The following is a 23,991-nucleotide window of genomic DNA, read 5'->3' as shown; positions in this document are numbered from 1 at the left end:
CTCACTTGGTCATATTGGATTACTTGGTTAGGCCCCAGGCCATACTGCGCTATAATTTCGTCTCTACTCAACCATCTAGGCTCTGAGGTGTGCAAGAGATGAGCAACAGTCCTTATACCCCTCACCTTCCACTCTTCAAACAGCTTATTGCTTGTCCCCTGCACAAACTCTGGATTCCCCCATATAGGCAAGTATTTGGATATTTTATGGGGAAGTTTGTAGTTTTTCCTCAACGCCTTCCACGCTGCAATCGTGTCTTTAAATAAGGAAGAGTGCTTGATTTTCACTGGGAGATTAGCCTGCCTAGTATGAAGCAATGCCACCAGATCCCAAGGTTGTGCATAGTCTCTCTCAAGCTCCAACGCTGAATAATGCCTAGAGCCTTTAATCCAATCCAATATATATCTAGTCAAACAGGCTATATTGTAACACCGAATGTTTGACAAACTCAGACCTCCATAAACCTTAGATGCCATCAGCTTCTTAAGCCCTATACGAGGGCATTTCCCCCTCCAAATGAAGTGTGAAAAAGCTCTATTTAGCTGGACAATATCTTTATGCTTGAGAAGCAGGGGAAGTGTTTGAAGATGATACATTAATTTTGATATCGACATCATCTTAATTAGGTGGACTCTACCAATTAGGTTCAATGGAAGGTCGTGCCATCTTTTAAGATCTTGCTCTATTTGGCTCAGAAGGGGTGGATAGTTTAGACTATAAAGGGTTGCCGGAACCTTACCTATTTTAACTCCCAAGTATGTGATATATGACTTAGCCACTGTAATTCCTTCAAAAGGGTTCTGCTCCCGTGTTTGAACATTTGTCCCTCCCAGGTATAGGAGCTCGCACTTTGACGCATTAATCTTGAAGCCTGAGTACGCTCCAAACTCTCGCAAAATTTGTAAAATCTCGGGGACCTGCTGAGCTGGATTCGAAAGGAAAAGCAAAAGGTCATCCGCAAAAAAAGCTGACTGAATTTGTCTATTATTTACAGAAATACCCTGGAAGGTGCTATGTGTAGATAACAATCGTACCAATGGTTCCAGAGCCAGATTAAAAAGTAATGGGGAAAGGGGGCAGCCCTGTCTGGTTCCTTTCAGTAACGGAAAAGGGGCTTACAGATATCCTGGAATGTAAACTTGAGCCTTCGGATTTGTGTAAATTTCTCTAATGTAGGTATAAAATGACCCCGAAAAATGCATTTCATCTAGAACTCTATAAAGCCATGACCACTCAATATTGTCAAAGGCTTTCTCGGCATCTATATTTTTCCTTTTTAGGCCTTGTGCGCACTAGGCGTTTTTGCCGCGTTTTTTACCGCGTTTTTGTGCTGAAAACGCAGTGACATTGCTTCCCCAGCAATGTCTATGGGTTTTCATAAGTGCTGTCCGCACACAGCGTTTTTTTGTAGCTGCGTTTTTGTGGTGACCACAAAAATGCAGCATGTCAATTATTTCTGCGTTTTTCACCCATTGAGTTCAATGAGATGTTCAACAACGCAATGAAAAACGCATATAGCCGCGTTTCTATGACTAAAAACGCAGCTATAAAACGCAAGGGGTGGGTACTACAGTGACGTGTACAGGAAGAGGATTCCTTCTGTTGGTAAACACAGAAGCATGAATCCTCCCAGTACCGTCACCGCTGCGTCCACCTCCCGTCCTGTGCATGTCAGCTCCGTGCGGCGCCATGTCTGGGCGGGAGGTAGAGGCAGCGGCGAAAACCAAAGTGAACAGTAGAAAAAAAAAAATGTCATATATACTCCCCTGTCTGCAGGGTCCCGGTGCCATGCCCGCTCCCAGCCCCTGTCTCGGTACCGCCGCTCTGGCTGTGTGCAGTCTCCCCGGGGCAGGACCTTGCTTGCAGGACCTGGCGGTGGATCACCTGATGCAGTCACCTGACGCATCAGCTGATCATAGTCTCCCCGGCTTTTTCGCGCCTGGCCGGCTATCAGCTGATCCTGCCGTCAGGGGACTTCATCAGCTGATTACCGGCAGCTCCTGCAGCGATCGGACAGGATCAGACTCCTGTCCAATCGATCGCTGCAGGAGCTGCCGGTAATCAGCACAGCACATAAGTGAGTATTATTTTTTTTTTTCTACTGATGCATCAGCTGATTGTATAACCAGCTTTTATACAATCAGCTGATGTGTGATGTGATTCAGGCAAACCGATCAGATGATATTGGATCCGGATTGGACGGCGCGGGACCCTGACCCAGGATTACTGCGGAGGGGGGTTCTTTATTTCAATAAAGATGGAGTCACTAATTGTGTTGTGTTTTATTTCTAATAAAAATATTTTTCTGTGTGTTGTGTTTTTTTTTTTTTTTTTTATCATTACTAGAAATTCATGGTGGCCATGTCTAATATTGGCGTGACACCATGAATTTCGGGCTTAGGGCCAGCTGATAATATACAGCTAGCCCTAACTCCATTATTACCCAGCTAGCCACCCGGCATCAGGGCAGCTGGAAGAGTTGGATACAGCGCCAGAAGATGGCGCTTCTATGAAAGCGCCATTTTCTGGGGTGGCTGCGGACTGCAATTCGCAGTGGGGGTGCCCAGAAATCTTGGGCACCCTGCACTGTGGATTCCAATCCCCAGCTGCCTAGTTGTACCCGGCTGGACTCAAATTAGGCGAAGCCCACGTCATTTTTTTTTTTTTAATTATTTCATGAAATTCATGAAATAATTAAAAAAAAAGGGCTTCTCTATATTTTTGGTTGCCAGCCGGGTACAAATAGGCAGCTGGGGATTGGGGGCAGCCCGTACCTGCCTGCTGTACCCGGCTAGCATACAAAAATATGGCGAAGCCCATGTCATTTTTTTTTTCTTTTTGGGCAAAAAACTGCATACAGTCCTGGATGGAGGATGCTGCGCCTTGTAGTTCTGCAGCTGCTGTCTGCTCTCCTGCATACACTAGTGAATGGAGGATGCTGAGCCTTGTAGTTCTGCAGCTGCTGTCTGCTCTCCTGCATACACTAGTTCTGCAGCTGTCTGCTCTCCTGCATACAATGAACATTTTGAAGAAGGAAATGACATCAGACCTTTTTTTTTTTTTCATCAACAATCTTTAATGGCATTGTGCACTGATTAAAAACGCAGTGAGCAAAAACGCAGCAAAAAACGCACCAAATCGCGGCAAAAACGCATGCGTTTTTGTCGCGTTTTTTAGCCGCGGGTGCGTTTTTTTGAGACAAAAACGCACATAAAAACGCAGCGTGAAAAAAACGCCTAGTGCGCACATACCTTTACACCTCAGAAGGATTAGCCGGTTACTGAAGGTGCTCTTCTGTCTCATGAATAGCTCATATAATGGATGTGCATTATTATTTATAATTGCCATACACTTTTTCAGAGTTCTTCTCTCCACTACCTCCTCAAAAGAGTCCAGATAGCAGTAAACAGCAGAGCTTGCCTTCTTGATAGCTTATTCAGCTTATCAGCATCAGAGACCCGCACACTACCACCCCAGCATAAGGCTATGTGCCCACGGGGACAGTGTCCCACGGATAGATCCGCAGGAGCTCCCAGAAAACCGCAGCAAAACTTTGTCTGTTTCCATGCTGCGGTTTTATTGTGGAATGTCCTGCGGATATGGTGCGGGCGTTCTGCATTGAGTATACAGTACCATGGCTTCGGCACTGCATCCTCAATACAGAACAAGTGCTGCAATGATTGGGAGTAAAAATGATCGGAGGAAAAATCCGTAGCGTGGGCACAGCAGTTCCCAAATGCCATAGAAATGGCTGGGGAGTAGCTGTGCTGCAGATTTTTGAAAAATCTGCGGAATTTCCGCGAAAAATCCACGGCAAATTCCGCACATTTTCCGCAGCATGGGCACATAGCCTATGAGTGCAAAAAAGATGACACTTGTCACTACAGACTGGTAGAACATTTCTAACATTTTGCTGCAAACATTAAAAAGACCTCAGTTTCCTTAGGAAATACAGTTTGCTCATCCCCTTCTTGTAGACCCTCTCTGAGTGGCATCTCCAGTCCAGTTTGCTATCCAGGTGGTCCCCCAAATATTTGTAACTCTCCACCTGCTCCACCCCCTGACCAGCAATAATGATCGGTAAACAATCCATCTTTCTCCTGCTATAGTTTGCCACCAACTCCTTAGTTTTCTTAACATTAAAGGCCGCTTTACACGCTGCGATATCGTGACCGATATCGCTAGCGTGGGTACCCGCCCCCATCGGTTGTGCGACATGGGCAAATCGCTGCCCATGGCGCACAACATCGCCCAGACCCGTCACACTACTTACCTGCCCTGCGACGTCGCTGTGACCAGCAAACCGCCTCCTTTCTAAGGGGGCGGTTCGTTCAGCGTCACAGCGACGTCACAGCTGCGTCACTGAACCGCCGCCCAATAGAAGCGGAGGGGCGGAGATGAGCGGGACGAACATCCCGCCCACCTCCTTCCTTCCGCATTGCGGGCGGGAGGCAGGTAAGGAGAGGTTCCTCGTTCTTGCGGTTTCACACGTACCGATGTGTGCTGTCGCAGGAACGAGGAACAACATCGTTACTGCTGCAGCAACGATATTCGAGAATGGACCCCCCATGTCACCGATGAGCGATTTTGTAGGTTTTTGCAACAATGCAAAATCGCTCAAAGGTGTCACACGCAATGGCATCGCTAAAGCGACCGGATGTGCGTCACAAATTCCGTGACCCCAACGAGATAGCTTGAGCGATGTCGCAGTGTGTAAAGCGGCCTTTAGTTGTAGATAGTTACCATAGCACCAATCCACAAAATTCGACACCACCTTTCTATATTCCTCATCACCCTGGTCCCCCCTAATACATCCGACTACCACGGAGTCATCCAAGAATTTTTGAAGGTGGCAAAAATCAGATTTATACCGAAAGTCTGATGTATACAGTGTGAATAGAAAGGGCGCTAGCACCGTTCCCTGAGGGGCACCTACACTGCTCAATAATCTGCTAGACACAACTGTTCCCATCTGTACAAACTGTGGCCGATCTGATAGGTAGTCAGTTATCCAATTTCTCATCCCCTCCTCCACCTTCATATCAGTCATCTTTTTGTGTAGTACGAGTTGCTGCAGGGTGTTAAACGCGCTCGAGAAATCAAAGAACATCGCTCGCACAGTGCTTCCGTCATTCTTCAAAAATGAATGTACAGTATGTAACAGAGAAAGAATAGCATCGTCCACCCCCAATCTATGCCGGTATGCAAACTGTAGGGGGATCAATAAAAGCCTTCACCCTCGGACTCAAGTGAGCAAGCACTAATCTTTCCAAGGACTTCATAGCATGAGATGTTAAGGCTACAGGACGATAGTCATTTAGGGATGCAGGATAAGTAGTCTTGGGTACCGGAACCAGACAGGAAGTTTTCCATAACACTGGCACCCTCTGTGTTTGTAGACTCCTGTTAAATAGGTGTGTAAAGACCGTACACCGCTGGTCTGCACACACTTTAAGGACACGTGGACTGAGTCCATCTGGCCCTGCAGCTTTACCAATGTTAAAGGAGTTGTCCGACATAAACTCAAAAATTTTTGGTAAGCTAATCTTTGCTGTTTTGTCATATAAAACACCCCTACATTGTTATTTTTTGTTTTCTAACTTTTGTTCCTCTTGAATTATGACTTTATTCTCTGCAGCTCTTTGTTTACATTCAGCTCCAGCAAACATGATAACTTCCTGTGCTAAACCCTCCCTGTCACAGCTGGCACTGCCCGGCCTCAGTGTCCAGCCCCTCCCCCTGCCAGCCCCGCCCTCTGCACACACATTCCCTGTCAGTATTCTGCCCCAGGACTGGCCTGTTATCACTCTAGTATTGGAAATAACAGCCCCACATCGGGTTCTGTACACACACACACACACACACACACACACACACACACACACACATCGGGCTCTGCACTCCCCACACACACATCAGGCTCTGCACCGCACACACACATAGGGCTCTGCACCGCCTACCACATCGGGCTCTGCACTCCCCACACACACACATAGGGCTCTGCACCGCCCACACACAAACATCGGGCTCTGCACCGCACACACACATAGGGCTCTGCACCACTCACCACATTGGGCTCTGCACTCCCCATACACACATCGGGCTCTGCACCGCCCACCACATCGGGCTCTGCACTCCCCACACACACATCGGGCTCTGCACACCACACTCACATATGGCTCTGCAACCCCCCACACACACACGGCGCTCTGTACCGACCCCCCACACCATCGTTCTGCACCGACCCCCCCCTACTCCCATAGGGAACACATGTAGGGAATACATACTTAACCCTCCTTGGTCCCCGCCGCTCCTGCACTTTTGTCCGCTGTCTGGTCTGGACATATCAGCACAGTAGTGACGTCACCGCTGTCCTGAACTGTCAGACACAGACAGCGGGACAGTGATGAGAAGCAGCGCTCACTCTCAACAGTGCTTTCAAATGTATCGGCATCACAGATTCTGCTGATACATTTGAATGTGCGATCCTGAGCAGGGGCCCGGTGCTGGCGGTGACACCACGGCAGCCGCAGGCAGGCCCCTCCCCTCAGCTCACGGGTCCCACAGCAGTGCGGGGGAAGGTTGCGGGGAGAGTACGGGGTGCGGGGGAATGTGTGGGAGGGTACGGAGAAGGGGGCAGGGACTCACGCACTGTACAGCCCAGCAGGGCGGCAACATGCTGTTCCCAGATTTGCATGTCAACATGGTCCTGCCCATGTTGACATGAAATGACTGGAAGCAGCAAAATCGCGGCAGGAACGGTCACATGATCACTCTGAGCCAGGGAAGAGGGGCTGACAGCAGGGCAGGTAAGTGGTCTCTATCTACTTACCTGCCCCAATGTAGCCCAATAGGGAAATAATAAAAAAAAAAGTCAAAATAAGCCGGATAACCCCTTTAAGTGTCTTAAACTGCCTCCTCACTTCATTTTCGGATACTCTGAAATTAGTCTGCTCATCCTCCAATATCAATGTTGCAGAATTTGCACCAGAACCATATCCTCTGTCAGTTGGCATAACACATGTATTGCTAAATCTATTGAAATACTCATTCATCTCATTAGCCTTGTCCAGTTCTCCTCCCCCATGCTCAGACCTCACCTTAAACCCAGTGAGTAATTTCATTCCTGACCAAACCTCCCTGGAATTATTGTGGGACAGTTTCTTTTCAAGTTTAATTCTGAAAACTTCCTGGGCCTCTTTTATTTTATACTTCAAGTAATGCTGTAATATTTTAATTTCCTCTTTGTCACCTAATTTAAATGCCTTTTTTTTCCAGTTGAGGAATACCAGTATACATATACTGTATATATATATATTAGATATATACACACACATACACAGTATATACACAGCTATTTCTCCCCGTGGACTTAAGGGGGTATTCCCATCTCCAAGATCCTATCCCAATATCCAGTAGGTGTAATAATAATAACATTAGCACATAACTACAATTAGAAATGTAGTATAGTTCTTCTGATTCTCTGTCACTTACCTCATGTTCAGGGCATTGCAGGACCTTAGGTATCCATGGTTATGGCAACTAGCAGCTAACTGGCTGTGATTATAGGCGTGGTCCTAACCATGGATATCTAAGGTCCTGCAATACTCTGCACGTGAGGTATGCTACATTTCTACTTGGAGGTATCTGCTGATATTATGACTTTGAGTTAAAAAAATAAAATTGTATCAAAAACTGCCCTTTGGGTAGGTTTCATGCACAGAATTTTCAGAAAAGTGCTATAATTGTCCTAATTTTATTGTTCCTGTACCAAAAACCATGGAAGACAAAACAATCACTGATCTCAGGGAGACCAGTCAGAGAAAACACTGCTGGCAGCCAGCGAAGGCGCTCAACACAGTGAAATCCTAGGTGCATTCCCCCCTGGGAAGTATGCAAATCAAAAAGCTCCATAGAACCTCTGTTAGGAGTCTCGACACGGAAAATAGCCAGATATCCCTCCGGGAAGGACCTAGCCAAGGAGTGGCTCTTTTTAGGAGACCACCATAACCACCATATTAAGTGGCCCTTTTAGTCAATATCCAGCTTTTGACGAGTTTAAAGATATGACAAGGGAAATACCAAGGCCAGGTATCCATCCACAGACAGATGTTTCAGTGTATTGCCCCTCATCAGTGTGGAGTAGGATTCTGGTCAGGTGGGAGTAATGCCTAATAGACCAAAAAGACAAAACAATCACTGATCTCGGGGACACCAGCCTGAGAAAACACTGCCGGCAGCCAGCGAGGGCGCTCAACACAGTGAAATCCTAGGTGCAGCTAGTGAAAGAACCATGGAAGAAAGCTGTTACATGAAAATCTATAAGAAAATATGAGATGCACTATAAACAATATTGTGACATGCTGATGTCTTTTTTTAATGTCCATGATGTTATTTTTTTTTTTTTTTACAAATGCAGCATGTTCCAAAAACAGCAGGAAAAAAGTATGTCAGAAATGTAAAAATATAATGAAAATAAAAAATCACTTGAAATTGGGTGTTTGTTTTTTTTTTTGTTAATTGTAAGTAAAATAAAAGAATGTAAGAAAGAGGCCTCGCATATGGCTACAGATTGGTTTCCAATGTGAATTCAGGAATGGTGATATTGTCCGTCAACCCAAAGTGACAGTAAAAAATTAAGCACATAGCTGTGTAAAGGATATAAGTCCCTACAAAAAATGGCATCTTTAGGGGTACTTTGCACACTACGACATCGCAAGCCGATGCTGCGATGCCGAGCGCGATAGTACCCGCCCCCGTCACAGCAGCGATATCTTGTGATAGCTGCCGTAGCGAACATTATCGCTATGGCAGCGTCACACGCACTCACCTGCCCTGCGACGTCGCTGTGGTTGGCGACCCGCCTCCTTCCTAAGGGGGCGGGTCGTGCGGCGTCACAGCGACGTCACACGACAGGTGGCCAATAGAAGTGGAGATGAGCGGGACGTAAACATCCCGCCCACCTCCGTCCTTCCACATAGCCAGCGTGCGCCGCGGTGACGCAGGTAAGTTGATGTTCCTCGCTCCTGCGGCTTCTCACACAGCGATGTGTGCTGCCGCAGGGGAACGAGGAACAACATCGGACCGTCGCTGCAGCGAAATTATGAAAATGTCGGACACTACACCGATGATACGATTACGACGCGTTTGCGCTCGTTAATCCTGTCAAAAAGGATTTACAAACTACGATGTCGCATGCGATGCCGGATGTGCGTCACTTTCGATTTGACCCCACCGACATCGCACCTGCGATGTCGTAGTGTGCAAAGTACCCCTTAGTGTCCTAATTGTTGCCTCCGTTCTTGCAGAAACTGAAGTTAAATCAAATGTGGTAGTTAGGCAGCTCAGTGCACCCTGAGTGTGGCCAAGAGGCTCGGCGTACTGCTCTGCCCGCTGGTTTTGAATACCCGCCTCCTGATGATTGATGATAAAGACTTCCCTGGCGTGAGCATGGTCTGCAGAGAAAGGTCAGGCATCCTAGTGCTATGAATCGCCAGCGAAGGAGGCAGTTGCATGAAAAGTAGTGGGCAGAAGCTGCAGTGAATCTCTTGGCCACACCAAGGGTGCACCGAGCACCCAAACTATCATGTTTGATTAAGGTTCAGTTTCTGCAGGGATTAGAAAACTAGGGTATGTTCACATTGCATCTTTTTTTGGATGTTAAAAAAAAAATGACTTTTTAAAGCTGCTAATGCTTCAGTATGATTCACAGAATAGGACATAAATTCAAAATGAAGTAAAAAAAAAAACTCACCAAAAACAGCCATTAGCCAACAGGTCAAACAGCAAATGCACTCGCAGGATGCAGCCGGCCCCCTATAATAAAGGTGGGGGTAACAGGTGCAGAATACTGATGAGACAACCACTCTCAGCCTACCATATCAAGAAAGGGAGGTTTGCATAGGGCTCCAGTCACCCAGGTATGTACGATGCACAGTGTCTGCCTTACAGCGCATTGATGACATTAATATGTTGTAAGCCAGACACTGTGCATCACAAGTACCTGTGTGACTGGCGCCCTATGCAAACCCCATCTGTGTGCATGTTTAATTCCAGCAGCCACCCCCTCCATGATATGGTAGGCTGAGAGTGGTGGCGTCATCGTATTCTGCACCTGTGTTGCCCCCACCTTTGTTATAGGAGGCGGCTGCATTCTGTGAGCCACTCCTACTTAGGGCATTAGCACACAGACACCTTACTTACATATCTATTTCTTGGTCTATAGTCTATAGTCATCCCCAGTATTAATACACTTCTGATCTCTATTGATTATATTACATGCAATTGGCACTTTTAGAACTTTGAACCTATATATATTGGATAAAGAATTTTTACTGTATTCATAAAATATTACAGCGGCATTTGTTCGGTTCCTATATCTGTTCGCACCACTTGTACCAATTTGTATAATTTATTTTTAATGGTATAAATAAAAATTAAATATTTTAGGCCTTATACTTTGTTGTATAATGTGAACTACTTTATAGCCCTACAAAATATTAGGAAAGGGTTTAATATATATACAGTATATATTATATATATATATTTTATATATATATATACATACATACATACATACACACACACACATACAAACACACACGTATACGCTGTATATACTATATATACAATATATATATATATAGATATATCTAGCGTTAATCAAAGATGAACATGCCATATTTCAATCAAAAACAATAGGACCACTCTTTTGAGCGTTTTCTCAGCGCTTTTTTTCCCTGCGTTTGCTGGTAAAAAGACCCAAAAACAGATGGTGAAAAAAGATGCAATGTGAACATATCCTAGAGTTGCTATTTCTGCAGCAGATACCATTCGTTCCACATGATGGGTTTGGGGATGGAGACTGTTTGTAATACGTAGCTCAATTATTTGATGATTGGCCTGTAAAAATGGTAATATTTAATAGCTTTTAAGATGTAATATGAGTTTTTCTAAGTGCAATGGTTGTTTTTAGGCTTATTTTAGGTTAGTGTGTATGTTTTCTGACAGAGTTTCAAGTCCCGTATAGAAGGCATTAGTAAAAATGCCAAATTCTGAACATACTAGAATATGAAAAAAAACTACTGACCATAAAAACTCCACTAAAATGCCACAAAGTAAAAATCTTTGTATGTAGTGCATTTGATATTTCAATACTCAAATTACATCTGGACACAAAATTGTTGGGAAAAATATTCACGAGCCTTCTTCTAATAATAATAATAATAATAATAATAATATTTATTCATTTATATAGCGCTATTAATTCCACAGCGCTTTACATACATTTCTAATGCTAAACATTTCCATTATTCCCTTGATAATAATATATTTGGTGGAAGTAACTGTACAACAAGGCGTGAAATCTACAATTAAAGGGAACCAATCATCAGGATTTTCGTATATAAGCTAAAGCCAGTGCTATACTGGCACTATCAGGCTGATTCTCTACATATCATTAGTGGTCAGCTCGGATGTTTTAGGCTTTCAAATCCAAGAAAGTAAAGTTTATAAAATCATCAACTTCTTGAGTGGCAGGAGCAACAGAGCAGATAATATCTGGGTGGTATTCATATGTATTCCCGCCCCCATGCCTGTTGTTCCTCCCTCTCTCTGTTCTCTATGCTAATATTACTATGCATCTTTTTCGTCACTAAGATGGCGTCGGAGTTGGCGCCTGCGCGTAGCGCTCATCTCCGGCGCCATCTTTGTGAAGATCGTGTTACCCCCCGTTATTCTAATCTTGCGACTGAGAGGGAAGCGTATGCACCCTCGCTTCTTCAGCTCTCGTTGTGACCGCGGGGGCGCACGCGGTCACAACAGAAGTGGAGAACAGCTGATCATAGCGATTAGCTGCAGAAGAGGACATTGGGCCGCCCCAGGACACTAGGATCTTCACAAAGATGGCGCCGGAGATAAACGCTATGCGCAGGCGCCAACTCCGATGCCATCTTAGTGAGGAAAAATATGAATAGTAACATTAGCACTCCAAAGACATACAGTTAGGGACTCTAGATTGTGAGCCCCAATGGGGACAGTGTTGCCAATGTATGTAAAGCGCTGTGGAATTAATAGCGCTATATAAATGAATAAATATATTATTATTATTATTATTAGCATAGAGAACAAAGAGAGGGAGGAACAACAGGCAGAGGGGCGGGAATCCATATGAATACCCACCCAGATATTATCTGCTCCGTTGCAACTGCCACTCAAGAAGCTGATGATTTTTTAAACTTTACATTCTTGGATTTGAAAACCTATACATCTGAGCTGACCACTAATGGTATGTAGATAAGCAGCCTGATAGTGCCAGTATAGCACTGGCTTTAGCTTATATACGAAAATCCTGAAGATTGGTTCCCTTTAAAGGGAATCTGTCAATAAGATCAGCCCCGCAAACTACGAATATGGGCATGCAGGCCTTTGAAATGTAAATCCATGTGCACCTTTATTCAGTGCCTTGAAAAAGTATTCATACCCTGTTGACTTTACCCCATTTTTTCAAGTTACACCCACAAACTTGGCATTTTATGTGATATACCAACACAAAGTAGCAAGTATTTGTGAAGTGTAACAGAAATATTTCAAAAATATAAATCTGAAAATTGTGTTATGAATTTGTATTCAGCCCCCCTGAGTTAATACTTTGTAGGACCACCTTTCACTGCAGTTATTGCTGCAAGTCTTTTGGGATCTGTCTCTACCAGATTTGCAGATCTAGAGGATGATTTTTTTCCCCATTCTTTGCAAAATAGCTCTAGCTCAGTGAGATTGGATGGAGTCTGTGAAGAACAATGTTTAAGTCTTGACACAGATTCTCAAGGGGATTTAGGTCTGGTGACTGGGCCATTCACAGACAATGAATATGCTTTCATCTAAACCAGTGTTTGTCAAACTCACTGCCACTAACAGGTCATGTTTTCAGGATTTCATTAGCATTGAACAAGTGATGGAATAATTTTTACAGCATCACCTTTGCAATGCTAAGGAAATCCTGAAAACATGACCTGTTAGAGGCAGAGAGGACTGGAGTTTGGGAAACACTGATCTAAACCATTCCGTGGCAGTATGTTTAGAGTCGTTGTCCTGCCGGAAGATAAACCTACAACCCCAGACTCAAGTCTTTTGCAGCCTGTAAAAGGTTTTCCTCCAGGATTGCCCTGTATTTAGCTCCATCCATCTTTCCATCAACTATGTCCAGCTTTCTAGTCCCTGATGGAAAAAAAGCCTCACCGCAGCATAATGCTGCCACCACCATGTTTGACGGTCTGGATGGTGTTTTCAGGGTGATGTGCAGTGATAGTCTTCTGTCACACAGAGTTTTTTGCATTTAGCTAAAACATTTCTATATTGTTCTAATCTGACCACAGCACCATCTTCTACATTCTGGCTGTGTCCTCTACATGGCTTTTGGCAAACTACAAACAGGACTTCTCATGGCTTGTTTCCAAAAATGGCTTTCCTTTGCCACTCTTCCATAAAGGCCAGATTTGTGGAGTATACATCTAAGGCCTAAGACACACGGCATGAAAATCGGAGCGAGTGGAATGTGATAAAACATCGCATTCCACTCGAACCAATATTACTCTATGTGCCAGCACCCATGAGAAATTATTTTCTCAGCCCTAATCGGACCGAAAAAACAGTAGCAGCATGCTGTGGGTGATATGCGATCCTCTTTCTCTCACACCCATTCAAGTCTATGGGTTGAGAGAAACATCGCACTGCATTCGCATTACACTGGTGTAATGCGAGTGCAGAGCGAGAATGGCAATAGCTGGCTACGGAGGCGAGAGGGAGATAAATCCCTCCCTCCCCTCCTCAGTGTCGGCCCGCCCCCCGCAGCTGTGGTCCGATCACACGATCGGACCTGAGTCGCAATGACATTCGCTTCCGGCTATGTTGCCAGCGTGAGCCGAGTGTGATGCGAGGATCGCAGTAGTCCCCATGTGGCCCTGGCCTAATAGTTGTCCTGTGGACAGATTCTTCCACCTTAGCGGTGATCTCTGCAGCTCCTCCTGAGTGACCATGGGACTCTTGGCTGTTTCTCTAATTAGTGCTCTCTTCTGTATGTCATTTTAGGTGGACGGCCATGTCTTGGTCGGTTTGCAATTGTGCCATACGCCGTCCATTTTTGAGTTATGGATTGAACAGTGCTCCATGATGTGTTCAGAATTTGGGCTATTTTTTGTCTAATTTTCTCAAACAAACCTCTGAGATCTTATACTAAGAATAAATTACTGAGAAAACCATGTATCATTTTCTAGACATTTCAAAAATACTTGTTACTTATCGTTGGTATATCACATGAATACCCAATAAAATACATTTCATTTTGTGAGAGTAACGTGGAAAGGTTTACTGGGTATGAATACTTTTTCAAGGAACTATATCTTTTATCTGTTTTAGCTTTCCTAAATTTCAAACATTTCATGCATGCAAACAATACGAGCCAGGCAGCTTTAGAGCTCTATCAAACAACATATTAACTCCATATCTACAGGTTAATAGTGTTTGGGGATGTAACAGGATTCCTTTAATGCCTCACTTGCATGAGGTGAATAAAACCCATAATTACGCAGGGATGCAGCAACAAATAGAAGATATAAAGGTGTTGATGGATTTACAGAAGTGCATATCTATGTACAATTGCATGCCAATAAATTAGAATATCATGAAAAAGTTAATTTATTTCAGTAATTCAATACAAAAAGGGAAACTCATATTATATATATATATATATATATATATATACACACTTTATAGAGTCATTACAAACGGTGATCTATTTCAAGTGTTTATTTATGTTGATGATTATGGCTTACAGTCAATGAAAACTCAAAAACCATTATCTCAGAAAATTAGAATAATTACCAGAAAACACCTGCAAAGGCTACCTAAGCATTTAAAATGGTCCCTTAGTCTGGTTCGGTAGGCTACACAATCATGGGAAAGACTGCCGACTTAACAGATGTTCAGAAGGCAGTCATTATCACACTCCACAAGTAGGGTAAGCCACAAAAGGTCATTGGTAAAAAAGCTGGCTTATCACAGAGTGCTGTATCCAAGCATATTAATGGACAGTTTAGTGGAAGAAAAAAGTGAGGTACAAAAAGGTGCACAAGTAACCGGGATAACCGCAGCCTTGATAGAATTGTTAAGAAAAGGCCATTCAAAAATTTGGGGGACATTCACAAGGAGTGGACTGCTGCTGGAGTCAGTGCTTCAAGATCCACCACACACAGTCGTATCCAGGACATGGGATACAACTGTCACATTCCTTGTGTCAAGCCACTCATGACCAATAGACAACGCCAGAAGCGTCTTACCTGGGCCAAGGAGAAAAAGAACTGGACTGTTGATCAGTGGTCCAAGGTGTTGTTGTCAGATGAAAGTAAATTTTGCATTTCATTTGGAAATCGCGGTCCCAGAGTCTGGAAGAAGAGTGGAGAGGCCACAATCCAAGCTGCTTGAGGTCTAGTGTGAAGTCTCCACAATCAGTGATGGTTTGGGGAGCCATATCATCTGCTGGTATAGGTCCACTGTGTTTTATCAAGACCAAAGTCAGCTCAGCCATCTACCAGGAAATTTTAAAGCACTTCATGCTTTCCTCTGCTGACAAGCTTTTTGGAGATGGAAATTTCATTTTCCAGCAGGACTTGGCACCTGTCCACACTGCCAAAAGTACCAATACCTGGTTTCATAACCACAGTAAAGCAAAATCGCCTGACCTAAACCCCATAGAAAATCTATGGGATATTGTCAAGAGGAAGATGAGAGACACCAGACCCAATAATGCAGACGAGCTGAAGGCTGCTATCAAAGCAACCTGGGCTTCCATAACACCTCAGCAGTGCCACAGGCTGATCGCCTCCATGCCACGCCGAATTCATGCAGTAATTTATGCAAAAGGAGCCCCGACCAAGTATTGAGGCATTTACTGTACACACTTTTCAGTAGGTGCCAACATTTCTGAGTTTAAAATCATTTTTTCAGTTGGTCTTATATAATATTCTAATTTTGTGAGATAATGATGTTTGGGTTGTCATTGGCTGTAAGCCATAATCATCAACATTAACAGAAAAACACTGGAAAGAGATGATTCTGTGTGTAATGACTATATATAATATATAGAAATAGAGCACTCTGTGTGTAATGACTCTATATAATATATGCAATTCCCTTTTTGTATTGAATTACTGAAATAAATTAATTTTTTTTATGATATTCTAATTTATTGAGATGTACTGTACTTGTATGTGTTTTGAAGAGAAGGTAGGTTGATCTTTACTGACAGATTCCCTCTAATGTAATTTTTTTTATAGATATATAGAAAAGAGTCAAACCAACATTATTAGTAGACATGCTAATACTTTAATAAATAAAGGAAAATAAACACACAAGTGTTATAGTTTTTCAGCTTTCATGAAAATGACAGATTTTAAACATATCCTTGTAAAATTATTGCAATTTTTTTAAAGTTAGAAAACTGTTGTTTCATAAATGAGTTCACATTAAATTTCTCCCCACTGCATATAGGTCAGAAAAGCATTGAAGGCTTGGTGTTTCATTGATAGTCAAATATCTGGGGTTATTTGGAGAATCCTCGCAGATGTAAGTTCTCAATGTCACAGGAAAAAAGTATCATTTAGCAAACATTAACATTAACATCTCATATATGAGAAATTCCAAAATAAAAAAACCTACATAAATAATGTAATACTAAACAACTAACTCAACTATATTAGTGAATTATCAAAGGGTTGGAACAAAGATTGTAAGTTACCCACTCTTCTAAGTAGAATTCACTGATCATTATTAGGTGTTCACCGCTGTGGTCTACACCAATCCCGAGAAGAATAATAGTGACGGGTGGCCAGATTACTTGACATGTAGTTCGGATATGGGAAGGATGCATTAACGACTGGATATCCTTCGACTGCAATCTGGGGCGGGATGCCTGACAGAATCCATAGACTGGAAGATTCTCATCCAACCATAGATGCGTAGAGCCAGCAAAAAGGAGGCCATGAATTTAGAGGGGGTTTTCCAATCTATAATTTTTTTTTAATGGGAACCTATTACTTGATCCATGCTGTCTTAACACGGAGTAGCATGAAATTAGAGCTTGGGTGCTCCACTGCAGCTAGGTATATTTTACTCTAAAACCACTCCAATGATTCAGAAAAAACATAGTATAAAGAGCCAGCCAGGGGCTATAGGAGACTAGTCCGGCGCCGTCCCCAGCTGGCTTCTTCCAGCGTCCCTCCAGGTGATTGACCAGATTCTCTGGGAGAGCCCTGTCAATCAACTAGACCAGTGCAGGGAGAAGCTGGCCAGGGGTGGTGCTACATTAGGCTGGTCTCTGGTGACTATCCTTGGGCTTATCAAACTATGGAACTCTCCAGCATTTGAGAGAAAACAAAGAAAAAAAAACCAAACACCTGTCTGTAATTGTACAATCAGGCATTAATTCATGCTGCCTATGGTTTAAGCAGTGTGAATCAAGTGACAGGCTCCCTTAAACTCCACAGGCTTGCAGTATATAAAAATAATATAATCATCTATAATTACACACCCCTGGTCCAGGAAGGCTCTACGCAGCGGCTTTCAGGCTTTGTTAAAGGGAATCTGTCAGCAGGAGTTTGCAATGTGAGCTGAGAACAGTATGCTGCAAGGGTTGAAAAAGAAAAAAACAACTGTGCTTCTCTTATCTATGTGTGAGTTATTGCTTACCTAAACTAAAGGGTTTATTACCCTGTGATTAGCATTACAGGACTAGGAAGTCTGATGCTATGTTATCTGACACGCCCCCTGGTTTGATTGACACCTCACAGTCAATGCACAATCTCTATTGAGAGCCTGTTGTGGTTGGGACAGCCCCAGATGTGCTACGCTCAATTCTTTGATAATGTCAGAATGGCTGTATCCAATAATCTAAGTTTGGCCAGAGCAGCTGGCCGAGCCAGGTGATACAAGACTCGTGGAAGTCACTTACAAGTGTGACTCTGTCCTTAAATATGGTTAGTTTCAAATCCATTTTGTCTACAACATGCTGCTCTCAGATGAAGTATCAAAAACCTGATGACAGATTCCCCTTAACAAACTGCAGCAGTGACATCTCGTCTACAGTGCATGTGACCTCTGCAACCAGCCACTGGTCTAAGCAGCTCTACCTGTGTAGATGATATGAACTGCTGAGTTCAGTGATTGGCTGCAGCGGTCAAGTGTGCAGTAGTCATTATGTCACTGCTGCAGCATATCAACAAAGAGCAGGAACAGCGGAGAGCATGTGACGGACCAAGATGGCAGCTTCCGCCATGTGGTTAGAGGCCTCATACTAACTACTGAACAACAGTAATTGTGATTGGTCTAAATGTTTCTGAACATGTCTGCAATCTCCTCCACCTTTGATTCTTCCATGTTAAAAAACAACCTAAATGGGAACCAAAAAGGTGACAGACATGTAACAGAATACTCACTATAGAACAGATCACCATAACACAAGGCTCTAAAACAAAATACCATTTATTTCAATGGTACAAAAACTATATTAGACAACTTTGGTCATAGAGAATGTGGATTACTTGCTCACCCTAAGTATTGCAAGGGTTAGATATTTGTTCACCACCCAGTTTAATTTCCGACCTGAAAAAATGGTCCAAAGTCCAGTCACATATGATGAAAGCAAATGATTTTTTATTATCAAAGAGGTGTTAAAATGCCAAAAGAGAAAACCTAATGATAAGCAGGCAAAACAGACCTACGCGTTTCAAGCAGAAAAAAAAATGCTCTTAATCATGGTACTGGTCGTACCATGATTAATAGCAGTTTTCTGAACGAAACGCGTAGGTCTGTTGTACATGCTCATCATATTTTCTTTGTTGGTATAAAAACAATCCCTTCTTTATTACTAAACAGCCATTAAAATACCATAGGGTTGGACTTGTGACCATTTTCTTCATGTTGGAAAGTCAAACATGAGCGTAGTCCATGCCTGGGAGTACTGAAATGATCACACCCAATGAGCTGCCGTTCACTTTGTTTCTATGTTCCACCATCTGCTGGGATTACATCACACACCATCTACGCTGGGCTTTACATATAATTTTCTATTAGGAAATGTGGTGGTTTTACAATAATACTTTACTGGATCAAAATAAAACAACAAAAAAAACATCTAAACATTTTTTGTCAGGTCCATGTAAATTTTTCAATCAAAAGAAATCCAAATGTTCAAGTGGCATTTCCAGCATATGAGTTTTCTGGTGTCTAATAAGATCTGGTCTATGTGTAAAGCATTTTCCACAATCAGGACACGGAAAGGGTTTCTCACCTGCGTGAAATCTCCGATGTCTTATGAGAGTAGATACCTGGGTAAAACATCTGCCGCACTCGGGACAGGGAAACGGCTTCTCTCCTGTGTGGATTCTCTGATGTTTTACGAGATCAGCTTTCCGTGTAAAGCTTTTACCGCATTCTGTGCAGAGGAACGGTTTCTCCCCTGAGTGGATTTTCAGGTGCTGAATAAGATTTGATTTCTTTTTGAAGCACTTCCCGCAGTTAGAGCACTGGTACGACTTCTCCTCCGCATGGGCCCTCTGGTGTATCAATAGTGCCTCGTGCTCGGTGAAGCACTTGCCACACTCCCAACAGGTGAAAATATTGTCACTCTGACCTGTACCATATGGTGGAAAAGTGGATTTATCAGGAATCATTTTCCCATCGTAAGAAATGTCATTATTCATATCCACATCCTGAAATCCTGAATGCTTGTTCTCAAAACTACAGCTTTCTTCTGGGGAATTCTCCAAATCATTATTATCTTCCAATTCCCGACCTGGGGAGGAATTCTTGATGTTGTGGGCATTGGCTGTGGGAAAAAGAACAGAGAAGATCTTAAAAATAATGACAAAAACAATCAAGTCATCATAAAATATCTCTGCATGGTACTACAGCTCAGTCATAGTCAAGTGAATGGACCTGAGGTGAAGTACCAAACACACAAGTATGTATGAGTCAGTGAGAACAGTGTGGTGGACGCGGCACTGGACAGCTTCTTTATTCTGACGATCGGCTACAATCCCAGGATTCAAACCCACACTGATCAAATATTGGCAGCATATAAGGATATAGCCTATAATTATTTGAGACCATTAAACCCAGCTTTAAAGATAAATTAACCTTTGTTAAAAAATTGTTTCCATTTTTTTTGTCCTTTTATATGCCAGTAGTGGTCTGGGTCCTGAGACCCCAATGATTGTTTGAAGCAAAGAGTTAAATTTGGGAAACGCTCAGCTCAGGAATGCACAGAAAGCAAAGTATAGATACAGTATGCTACTCCGCTCTGTCTCCTAAGCTGCACACTTCTAGGTGGGATTTTTTTGAGCAATTGTTGGGAGTCTCCGGACCTAACACCCCCCCAGTGAGCTACCTGCAAATACAAACACAAGAAATATATACAAGTGTTAGAAAAGGTTTAGTTACCCGTCAAAGAGGGCAAGGTATACACACACACATTTATTCTAAAATATTCTACAAAGATGGATGGCCCTATTAGGCTGCTTTCACACATCCGTTTTTTGTAGTGCGGCTCAATCCGGCTCAAAAACCTATGCAACAGATGCGGCAAAAAAATGGATCCGTTGCATAAGTTTTTCCATGCGGCCTGTCCGTTTTTTGACAGATGCGGCTTGATACTGAGCATGCGCAGTGCAAAAAAAACCGCATCCGGCGGCCAGATGCGGTTTTTGCCGCAGGACGCCACATCCGGCATCCATAGGCTTGCATTGTAAATCTCGCCGCATCGCGTCGGATCCAGCGCGATGCGTTTTTTTCGCCGCACAAAAAAACGTGCCAGGCAAAGTTCCATCCGGCCGCCGCATGGGCTAAATATGCCGCATTCGGCAAAAACCGGATGCAACGCAAGGCCATGCGGCACAATACGCCACTAATGCAAGTCTATGCGGGAAAAAACGCAACCGGCGGCAAAAAAAAACGGTTGCGTTTTTTCTGCAGAGCGCCGTATTGTGCCGCACTGCAAAAACAGGATGTGTGAAAGCAGCCTCAAGAAGAAGGCTAATTATACCCTGAATCGCCACTTTATGAGAGACGTCGAGACCTTGCAGCTGTGGCCTCTTTTAGCTTTCAGACCTGCAGCAATTCTTTGCAGCATAGATTCCACCAGGTGTTGAAATTGTGCAGAAATGTTGGCCCACGTAGACAGCGTAGCTTCTCGTGGCTGCCATAGATTAGATGGAAGTACTGGCATGCGGTGACCAGCCTGTTCTACCTCATCACAGAGATGCTCTATAGTATGAAGATCTGGGGATTGTGAAGACCAGGGAGACAAGGAAAACTTACCCACACGCTTCAGTAACTAATCCATAGTTATGTGATCTTTGGATTATGTTGAATTGTCCTTCAGCCATAGGGTATAAAGCTTACATGAAGAGAAGATTGTGGTTTGCCACAATTCTTAGGTAAGCCCTAATGTCCCAAAGGCCATTCAAATGGTATCAGAGCACTAAGGCGGGCTTTGCACACTACGACATCGCAGGTGCGATGTCGGTGGGGTCAAATTGAAAATGACGTACTTCCGGCATCGCATGCGACATCGTAGTGTGTAAAGGTTCAATGATACGATTAACGAGCGCAAAAGCGTCGTAATTGTATCATCGGTGCAGCGTCGGCGTAATCCATAATTACGCTGACCCGACGATCCGATGTTGTTCCTCGCTACTGCGGCAGTACACATCGCTGTGTGTAAAGTCGCAGGAGCGAGGAACATCTCCTACCGGCGTCACCGCGGCTTCCGTAGGATATGCGGAAGGAAGGAGGTGGGCGGGATGTTTACATCCCGCTCATCTCCGCCCCTCCGCACCTATTGGCCGCCTGCCGTGTGACATCGCAGTGACGCCGTACGACTCGCCCACTTAATAAGGAGGCGGGTCGCCGGTCAAGAGCAACGTCCCAGGACAGGTGAGTCCATGTGAAGCTGCCGTAGCGATAATGTTCGCTACGGCAGCTATCACAAGAATATCGCAGCTGCGACGGGGGCGGGGACTATCGCGCTCGGCATCACAGCATTGGCTTATTGCAGCGTGCAAAGCCCGCCTAAGACTGCGTGCCCACAACCAGCATTCACAGCATTTTGGATGCAGCGCGTTTTCACTGCGCCCAAAACCCTGCGTTGTACAGTACAAGCACAGTGCATGGGATTTCTAGAATCTCATGCCCACTGTGCTTGTTTTTCCCGCAGCAAAAACAGACCTGTGGTGCGGCTTACCAAGCCACAGCATGTCAATTCTTTGCTGTGGAGACGCAAGTGTTCTCTGCAGGGAGAACACAGCAAGAGACTGCAACTGCCCCAGCCTGAATAGTGGGCACGAGCAGCTGCGGTCTCCAGCGGAGGAGACTCGCGACCCCGCAGGTCAGGACATGCTGCGTCCAGGACGCAGCAGGTTTTGATTGTGTGCACATACCCTAAAGGCCCCGTCACACGCTAGGATATATCTAACAATATGTTGTCGGGGTCAAGGAATTTGTGACGCAGATCCGGCATCGTTAGAGATGTCGTAGCGTGTGACACCTCCGAACGACTGTTAACAAGCAAAAATACTCACCTTATCGTTGCTCGTTGACACGTCGTTCATTTTCATAATGTCATTCCTCCTTCTGCGCGCCGGTTGTTCGTCATTCCTGAGGCAGCACACATCGCTACGTGCGACACCCCGGGATCGACGAACACAGCTTACCTGGCTCCCGCTGGCAATGAGGAAGGAAGCAGGTGGGCGGGGTGTTCCGGCCGCTCATCTCCGCCCCTCCGCTTCTATTGGGCGGCTGCTGTGTGACGTCGCTGTGACGCCGAACGTCTCACCCCCTTCAGGAAGAGGATGTTCGTCGCCCACAGTGACGTCGTTAGGGAGGTAAGTACGTGTGACGGGGTTAACGACATTGTGCGCCACAGGCAACGAATTGCCCGTGACGCACAAACGACGGGGGCGGGTGCTCTATATACTGTAGCGTGTAACGCCGCCTTAAGTGCGTACCAAGATAAGAATACCCATCAAATTATTCCACCTCTACCAGCCTGGACTGTTATCACCCTACCCTATTGTCTGTGCCAATTTGTGAAGCTCCCATCACCATGGCAGAAATATGGATACATCTGACCGGGCAATGTTGTTCCAGAGCTCAATGATCCAGTTATTTTGCTCTTTTGACCACTGGACTCTTGCCTTTCTGCTTCCCTTAGATAGCAATAGCACTCAACTGGTCGCCTGACATACATACTAACAAATTAATTATTTTTTTTGTTTTATGACCACAGAATTCCTTTTTGCTGGATATTTTTCCGCAACTACACTATTCTCAGTATATGCTCAACACCATTGCATGAGACAAAACACTACAATACTTATGATAGCTGGTCTACCACCGATGACCATGTTTTGTTCTAAGTCGCTAATATTCAATTCTTCTATTTTACGTGGTCAACAGCATGACGAGGCCTTCACAAGAGAACATCACACCAATCCTACGCTGATGATTATGGTCTTGGGTGGCATAATGTACAGTAGCCAGAGCCCTTTATTCTTCATTCCAGGTATGTTAACAGCTCGGCTTTACACTAATTTGGTCGTGGAACTAGTGGTAGGGCTATTCCTCCAAAGTGTCCCAAAAGCCATTTTTCAACAAGAAAACATCAGGCTGTATTCTGCTTGCACAGCTGTGAGAAGCCAGTGTGGAGCAAACATTCTACCATGGCCTGCAGCATCTTCAAACTTGTCTCCCATCGAGCACATCTGCGGTGTCATTGGTTGGCAATTGCAAAGGAAGCTGCCAGCAGCAGATCTTGCTGACTGGCCCAAGTACATTCAGCATGGAAGAACCTTCCTCATATAACCGTTAATAGCCTCATTACTAGGATGCAACGGCGTGTAAATGCTGGCATTTCTGCATGTGGCACTCATACTTGACACTGAA

At 44.2% G+C, this 23,991-nt stretch overlaps 1 protein-coding gene across 2 annotated transcripts in view; it reads right to left on the bottom strand.

The window, feature by feature from the left end:
• LOC142304033 (uncharacterized) overlaps positions 1-23,991 on the bottom strand; it is a 104,453-nt gene that overhangs the window by 3,682 nt on the left and 76,780 nt on the right. For both annotated transcript variants that reach the window (XM_075346012.1, XM_075346013.1), the window contains exon 8: positions 19,340-19,876. In XM_075346012.1, coding sequence (XP_075202127.1) covers positions 19,340-19,876 — 537 coding nt within the window. The remainder of the gene's footprint in view (positions 1-19,339; positions 19,877-23,991) is intronic.

Source organism: Anomaloglossus baeobatrachus, chromosome 4 (assembly GCF_048569485.1).
Source record: "Anomaloglossus baeobatrachus isolate aAnoBae1 chromosome 4, aAnoBae1.hap1, whole genome shotgun sequence".
Taxonomy (NCBI): Eukaryota; Metazoa; Chordata; class Amphibia; order Anura; family Aromobatidae; genus Anomaloglossus; species Anomaloglossus baeobatrachus.
The sequence above is the reverse complement of the archived record's forward strand: the minus strand, read 5'-3'. Positions and strand labels throughout refer to the sequence as shown.